Source organism: Fringilla coelebs (assembly GCF_963513975.1).
Source record: "Fringilla coelebs genome assembly, chromosome: 9".
In the NCBI taxonomy this organism is placed as follows: domain Eukaryota; kingdom Metazoa; phylum Chordata; class Aves; order Passeriformes; family Fringillidae; genus Fringilla; species Fringilla coelebs.
Window position 1 is genome coordinate 17,056,820 of NC_140067.1, and position 8,549 is coordinate 17,065,368.

General features: G+C 37.7%; 1 protein-coding gene across 1 annotated transcript; it reads right to left on the minus strand.

Annotated features, from left to right (window-relative positions):
* Window positions 1-590: 590 nt before the first annotated feature.
* Window positions 591-8,492, minus strand: TMED5 (transmembrane p24 trafficking protein 5). Its single transcript, XM_084210980.1, has 4 exons — window positions 8,287-8,492; window positions 6,553-6,650; window positions 5,688-5,871; window positions 591-3,484 (listed from the first exon to the last, which is right to left on the minus strand). The coding sequence occupies exons 1-4, from the start codon at window positions 8,464-8,466 to the stop codon at window positions 3,266-3,268; spliced, it is 681 nt and encodes a 226-aa protein (XP_084067106.1). The 5' UTR covers window positions 8,467-8,492; the 3' UTR covers window positions 591-3,265.
* Window positions 8,493-8,549: the final 57 nt, after the last annotated feature.

Sequence of the window (8,549 nt, forward strand, 5' to 3'; positions counted from 1 at the left end):
ATTTTATGATCTATTTCATTGATTCAAAACACAGCATAAAGGAAGTTCCTGTTTCATTACTTTCACAATGTGGTTTGCAGGCTTCCGGACAGGCCCGGGTGTCTCAGGAGTCTTATGACATGGTAAACAAGCTTGGATTTGTTGTGTATTACTCAATTAGCCGAAAAAATGCTCCAATATTTTGAGCTTTATTCTTGTGATCTTGAGTATTATTTTATGAATAATACAAATATACTATATATTAATAACTAGTAGTAATTTATATGATGATTTTCTTAATTTTGAACTTGAGATTGTGATACTATTTTCTGTTGATGTTTGCTGCTGAAATACTTAACTATGTTAAATACTTTCTCTTAGAAAGCCCAGAGGTTGGTGTCATTCTGATCTGACACCTGTGTAAATCTTAAATTATTTGCACCCATAAAGTTGATATTTGCAGTAAGAACAGAATTTGAAAATTGCACAAGGAAGAAATGAAAAAGCTGCATTACTAAAACCAAATTTCCTGTTAGCTTAGCATCCTTGATCTTTTGCAGTGTTCATAGGTATTCACAGCATTTTTTCTTCGTTACAAAACAACACAAACACAGGTTTAAACTTGATTTATTGAAAATCTGTTTTGTATAATTATTCAACATCTGCAAGTCTTAAAACATTTAATTCTGAAGCAAAAGTCCATTAAGAAAAAAACTAATTTATATTTTCCTTTGTAAATTTTATAGAGTTGAAAGCAATCTACTATTTAAAATCCAAGTACAATGTTACTTAACTGCAAGTTTGAATGCCAAATCCTTCACCCATCATAAACATATTCCAGCTGCCAAAGTCAATGAACCTTTCTAGTTATTCCCTCCTTTCATTTTCTATAGTGGACCTTGAATGAAGAGCAAATACAGTCAGTGCTCTTAGTTGCAGAACAATAATTTCTTCCAGATGAACTCTGCTGCCGATTGTTGCATTTTCCTTCTCCCGGAGATCGCTGTTTGTAATGGGAGACACTGAACTGCAGCAGTCTGATCAGAGCAGGCTGCATCCAGTAGCAGCTTAAACTGGGACACCAAACGGTTTTGCCAGTGATGTGTAGCTACAGAGAGGCACAACAAAGCAGCTGGGGAAACCAATCCCTTAAGGTGCCCTTGGCAAACTTGGCAGAGCTTATCTATTGGGAGTTCTAAGCTGAAATCCTGACTCTAGTAGCTTGGAGAGCAGAGGTAGATGTTTTAGTCACAGCTTCCCAGAGCTGGTTCAGCATTTTGCAGATGGTTTAGAGCATCACACATGGTGATGCAAGCAAAGATAACAACATGGTATAGTGCTGCTGGGAGAGGGACAGGGAAGTGGCAGGAAAACATTATTTGCTACTCTAGCTGAAAGAATTATTTTTTCCTAGATATTGTTCTTATCACAGAAATAAGCTTTCTGCTTCCAGGCAGTTTAGAATAGAAAGCATCATATGGAAGTAAGATACACAAAACCTTAAAGGGGGTACAGTCTTATTTTGGACACAGTTTTGCAGAAAGATGAAGTAGCTCAACAGCCTTTGGAGCCCTCTATAACAAGTTCTGTAATAATAATAATTATTTTGCTTATAAAAACTATTTAGAAATATTATTGCTAGGTCCTCTTCTCTGAAGTTGAAGTGCTGTTTCTATGTTCTGTAGCCCTTGCTAGCATCTGTTTCATTTGAACAACGTATTTCTTCAATGCACCTATTGACCCTGTTTTTATCCATAAAACACTATTTAATCACAGAAAGTCTCAAAGTTGCAACTCTGCCATTCATACAGATGACCCCACAACAGGCACAACACTACATATACTGTTTTTAAAACACTTTTTAAAAAAGTGTTTTTAATAAAGTTTTTAAAAAACTCTCATGATGAAATGCAGTTAACACATTTATACAAGAAATTCCAATGACTTGGCACATTGTAAAAATTGCTAACTTTGAACTACTTTAAAAAAGTTAATTCTCACGCACCAGGGGTTTTGGCAAAAACTCTGCACCCTCACTGCACTGTTAAAAGCCACATACCTAGGTATTATAAATTTCTGATTTGGTATCAGCTTTGTCTTAGTGATACTACATGCTCAGTTGATCATAAAACTTGAGGCCTGTACTTACTGCTCCTGTGATTTGTGCCTTATTGAGATGAACAGCTAGGTATAGAAACATGGGTTATATGACTAATGTACTTACACAGCTGAAAGACTTGTGAGGGTGAGCAAAAAGGGAAAGTTTAGGTGAACAGCTTTGGTTTTATATGCCTATGTAAGTCACCTGACTGTAACATTAGTCATGGCTGTAATAAAGTGGAAAAGAAGAGGGATTTTGAGACTACAACAATTGATGTTTGTTTTGGCATACCATGAACACCCCATGCCTTTATTAAAAGGAAAAAACATGAGAAATTACTTTTTAAATAATTATCTATAGCATGAGGTTACAGTAACTAAGAATTTGCAAGGCCTACTTCAAACTGTGCCTGTATTTGTTTGTATACCACGTGGTCACCTGTCCCATGTAACAACCAAAAGGAAAGCAGGATTTTGGAACTACAGGACAGAAGGTTTTTTGAACAGGAATTTAATCTATTTTCTCCAATCGTTTTTCAAAACTGCCTCAATTTCACATTGATGGTGCTTTTTTTAAAGTGCTGATATTAGTCATCTGTTATAAAAAGAGATCTCATGTTCTTACATAGTTAGCCCAGTGTTTCTCCATGATGCCAAAGAACAAAAACTAAGGATTTTAAAAAACATATAACTTTGAAGAAAAATGACAGTAACTACCAATCCTGTAAACTTAGGCACATGTAAATTCACTCAGTATTTAACAGCAACTCAACCAAAAGTTACTACTTAAACTTTTATGTGAAAATGAAGATAATGAAAGTTATATTAACATTACTTTGCATATGCACCAAGTGTGCTATGCATAAGATAGGAATTAACAATCATTAACAAATCCTACAAGTACAAAAAAATAGTTAGTAGCATTTGGAAAAATGGGAGAGCTTGGGAAGAGGCATGATGTTCATGTTTTAAAAAAACCCAACCAACCAACCAACGAACCACCACAAAAAAACAACAGAAAACCCCCAAACACAAACAAGACCAGCATTGTCACATCCAAAAAGCCCAATATGAATTGAAAACCTGATTTTTACTGTCGGTTTTACTGTCTGTCTTTTAGTTTATTGCTCCCTTCTCCCCCATACCTGTTATATTGTTATGATCATAATATGAACACTGATGAATATTAAGTTCTACTTTTCCTCTTATCTTCAAAGAGACTTTTCAACATGTAAACCTGAACAGCTGATACCACCACCATTACTCCCAAGTTGACCATGGACCAGAAATTCACTCTGTCAAAGTTGCTTTCTTGTATGTTGCGGTCACGAGCCTCAAATGCTCTGAGCAGGGTCTGAATCTGGACACTTTTGCTTAATCTGGCTTTGACACTGTTGATGGATTCCTGGTAAGTAACAAAAGAGTATTTTTAGAAAAAACCCCATCTGAATTAAGTGTATATCTTGCAGCAAATACAAAATTATTAACATTGTGTTATCGCCTGTAATTTAATGTCTTGACAAGTGAAGAGTTAATTTTATTTTAAAATATACACATCATCACAGTTTTCATTCATTTGTCTAGCCTGTTTATTGTGTATTGGCTAAAAAGACTTAATTAATGTAGCATTAGTGTTCTGTAGTAATTGTATAGGTACACAGGTAAGAGAGAAATCAAACCTATTTGGACTAATAAAAAGTAGTGAATCTGCAGAACTAGTCTCAAACTAAATTATGTAGTGGCAAGCAAATGAATAGTTTTTTCTGCTGCATAATAAAATTAAGGAGCTTTTTAATGGAAATTACCATCAGGGCTATATCTGTAGCAAAAGAAAACTACAATAATGTTACTTTCCTGTCTGTTTCTGGTGTTTCCACTGCAGTGGCTATAAACTGCTGCTTCAGCCTTGATACAAAATCAGAATTTTGACAATAAGTCTTGAACAGGACAACTGGAGGTCTTAGGACATAAAGTGTGACCCTGGAACTGGAAGAAGTACATGAACACTTCAGCCATGACAACAGCACATACTAAGTAAACATCTGGTCCTATGATCTGCTGAAGTTTCATCCACCATGTAACAGACACTGACAAAAGCTGATCTCATGCAGTGCTGATTATGTTCTTGATATAATTATGGATCTGCAAGTAACTTTTAGTGAGAGGAGGCTAATAATTTTTTTAAATTCCCAAAAGCGTGAGGCTAAAGCCAGCAGTAACATATTCTCTGTTTCATATTTAACAAAAATATTTCAAAATAGCTATTCTGGGCAGCCAAATAATGTTATGATGATAAAGTTCATTGTTACACAATAAGGAAAATGAACACCACACAAGAGCTTTAAACTTAGACATAATTCCCTATTTTTGCCAGAAAATGTGTTCTCTTTAAGGAATTAAACTACTAAGTGCTTATGTTAGTCCTCATAGAGTTTGCAGGGAAAGTAATACTTTGCTAAGTAAACAATGGGATTAAATACTAACCTTAACTTTACAAAAATTACCTACTTTATAAGATTTTCAAGGCTCTCAAAGTTAGGTTCTGCATTTCTTTTTCTTTTGGAAGAGATACCAGTATGTAAACAAGTATCTATCAAATGCATTCAAGTATTTTCTGTGATTAGTGTGAGTGGAATTTTCTTCACAACTTCACATACAAATTTTCCTTTTTTTTAAGTGTCTTGACTGGTATTTTTAAAGATCTGGTCAGCTTTGAGTATATCATACACCTATAAAATATTTTAAACATTGGTTTGTTATTTTAAAATCTGCATTGTGTTTATGGCAAATAATACACTGTGATTTTCTACATGATGTATTCAGTAGGTGTGTGCAGATGTTTGGGTTTTGGGTTGATTTTGTTTAAGATACCCAATGTCTGTAGCTATGACTAAACAAAAAATAGCTTTACTGCATCCTACCAAGCATTGAGAACAGTGGTACTGGAGCACCAAGCAATCCTTTGCTTCTAGAGTAATCTCAATATTTAATGATCATAAAGGGAATAAGAGCTTTGACTCAGCAGTAGTCTGAATCCTACATCAAACAGGCTCAGCATACAATTTAAGCAAAGATGAACCTGTATTTTATGCCAATTAACTCTCATTCTGTTTATTAGTTTGAAAAGATGTAATAAAATTTGGGGGCAAAAAACCTAATAGAGAAATATCTAATTTACTGAAGATAGAAACAGTAATCCATACTTCTGCAAAGATATGATGAAGAGGCTAACACAGTACTTTAAATAGTGATAAAAATGATGCAGTAATTCCAACGACATCATTGGGACTAAATAATACCCAAAGTATTCATTTCATTGCTGCTAGGGAAGAATGTCCCATTTTAGCAGAAGGAAGAAAGGAAGCTGAATTGGAAACCAAGTGACTGAGAGCTAGGCATTTTCTTCTTGCTGATGAAGGGCCTATTCTGAAAAAACCTTCAAGTTTTTGTGTGTAAACAGGAGATCCATGGTGCTAGACTTCCTAGCAATATATGAACCTGGAATACATTCCAGGATGACACAACAGACCAAGGCAGAATGGCCACATGACGTTGAGTTTTTTTCCAAATGCTCTTACATTGAATAGAATGAAAGATCAAATACTAACCAGAATATCTTCCAACTTCATGTCTAGGAGATCTGTGCCTGTAACATACTTCTTCCAATCTTCCTCATCTTGACCATCTTCTCCCATATTGTCCAGGATCAATTCGAAGAAAATCACCTTTTCAGAAATGGTACTGAATGTGTTGTCAAAGCAGAACATGTAATCTCCATCTTCTGTTTCCACACTGTTTATATAAGTAAAACATGATTAACTATGCTTTCTGTGCTGGTTCTCGAAAAGTCAGTTTTTGTAAGTGTACCCTTCCCTTTAAGACTGACAATCGTGCATTTAGAAATAACCAAATATTCTTTTATATAAAAATAAGAACTCTAAAGACACTTTACAGATTACAGTCACAGCAACACAATCCTATTGACTCCAAAGGCTCAAAATGATGAAGACAGCAACTTGCTTTCATTTCTTTTGGGGGATTTTGAATCATTGCTAATCGTTACAAAAAATACACAGTAAGTGGAATTGTTATGCTGTATAGTAAAATTACAGCAAATATTATATATTTTGACAAAAGGAATGGAAAAAATAGGGGACTTTCTAGATTCTTATTTGTATGACTCACATGATCTTTGGTATTAGATATAGACCTTTTTCAACTCCATAATAATGATTTTTATCCACTGAATAGCCATCATTTAAACAAAAATACCCTTCACTTCATAGTACAATTAATGTAAAAAGCATTCAGTGTTTATAAAAAGAAAATTGGTATTCTCAGACTGTCCTATTAGGAAGTCTTTTGTAATACTAAGGAATAAAAAGTACTCAACCTTCATTTTAGTTATATTTGCTAAAGAAACCAGAAAAACTCTTTATGTAACACTTCTGAGTTTGAAGATTTTAAACTTACGTATGAACTCCATCTGATTTTCTTTCATCAAAAACTAGAGTTTCACCTTTTGGGGAGAGCAGATGAAAATCAACATCTAATCCTGCTCCATCTAGAACCTGTGAAACAAACAAAAATAACCAACCTCCGACCAGCTGAATTCCTGTTTGCATTGCTGACAGCAACATTTATAGGGAAGCGAAATGTTCTAGGTAAGGGAACAGAAAAATAAAGAATCTGAAAGATTAATCTGTCTGGATGAGCTGACACCAAATTAACTGGAAACAGATGGAAAAACAGCTCAACCTAAAATCATTTGAGCAATTTCAGAGTCTTAAACTAAATGTAAGCTAAACCTGCCAGGCTGGGCTTATATTGAACCGTTCTCTAATTACTTTTAAGAATGCATGCAGTTTTATCAACAGGCAGGGTTAGACAACCTGTAAAAATACCAACAAGAGATGGCTAAATCTGGCATTTCTATGGCTGCTGTCACTGTTTGCTTTGTATTAGTATAGTGTTTAGCTTGTGTCTTTGCATCCTATGTTAAATACTCTTTATGCTTTAGTCATGAATATAATTAAGTACAAAATAAATCTATTTGCAGTAATATACAGGGCTCCTTTTCTACACATTCAAATAGAAAACCAAATAATTACTGTTAACAGTAGTGCTAAGAAATTTATGCCTGAGTAGAAATGAGGTAAGTATATAATGTTATTCACACTAGTCCTTTCCAAAATAATGTCTTTATTTAGCTTACAATCAAACTAAAATCCTACTCTGTGCAAAATAAACTTCTGTTTGGCTTAGACAGGACTCTAAAAGCCTGAACACTTCTTTCATCTTATTCAGTTCTGCATGTAACACTATTAGAAATTAGAAAAAACAGGAATTTCAGCTTTGTCTTTCAGTTGGGAAACAAGAGGGGGAAACAGAGACATAGGGGAAGAGAGACAGATCCTGGCCCATTCCTAGGCACAGTAATAGGGTGGGAGAATATTCAGTGCAGCTTCCCTCACTGCAGCTATTTTACTGGGAAAAAACTCATTGTTTTAAGGGGGGAAAATGTCTGAGATCGAGATCTATCCCAGACATCTCTGGGAAACTCGACTCTTCTCAAGAAGGACATCAAAATCTTACGGACAGTTTGTTAAATTGGGCTGCTTCTGTTATACGTTCATCATTGAGGTGAAAGGTGTTTCATATCAGCGCAAAGATAGGCAAGTACGGGCTCTGTGCATCACCACGAGCTTCCTTACGCTTTAGGGCTACACACAAGGTCGCAACAGTGAACTTTCTACATTCTGCCCTTTTAAAGGATGGCGACTTGCGGTCGTCTAAAGTAGAAACAAAACATTCCCCCCAAGCCACCAAAAGAACAATTAGAAAGGCCGGTATTAGAATTGTATTAGAACAATTGAAAAGGCCGGTAAGTTAATTTTTAACTCCATAAGGCAGAACTTCTAGCAGTGTACAATAACAACGTGGCTTTGCGGGCGCTTTGCGGCCGGTGGGGTCCCGGGCAGGGCTGCGCTGATGCGCCCGGGGCAGGCCGGCGGAGCGCCCCTCGGCAGGCACTGCCCCTCGGGGCCGGGGCCGCAGGAAGGCAGCACCGGGCTGCCGGCAGCAGGGCCGGGCGGAGCCGCTGTACAGGGGCACGGGCAGGGGCAGCGCCGTCGTCACGGCGGGATGCGGGACCCCGGCTTCCCTCGGGACACGCCGCGGGAAACGCCCCCTCCCTCCCTGCCCGACCTGGTACTCGAGCTCCAGCGAGGCCTCCTTGCGCATGGGCTGGTAGAAGCACTCCTTGCGGCCGGCGGGCAGCGTGAACGTGAAGTCGCTGTCCAGGGAGGGGCTGAACTCGGCGGCGCCGGGCGGCGGCAGCAGCAGCGCGAGGCACCCGAGCGGCACCAGCAGCAGCCGCGGCCCCATCGCGGCAGCGCCTCGCAGCGCGCAGCCCCCGCGCGCGCACGCGCCGGGGGGCGGGGCCGTCATAGCACCGCCCCCTCGGCCCC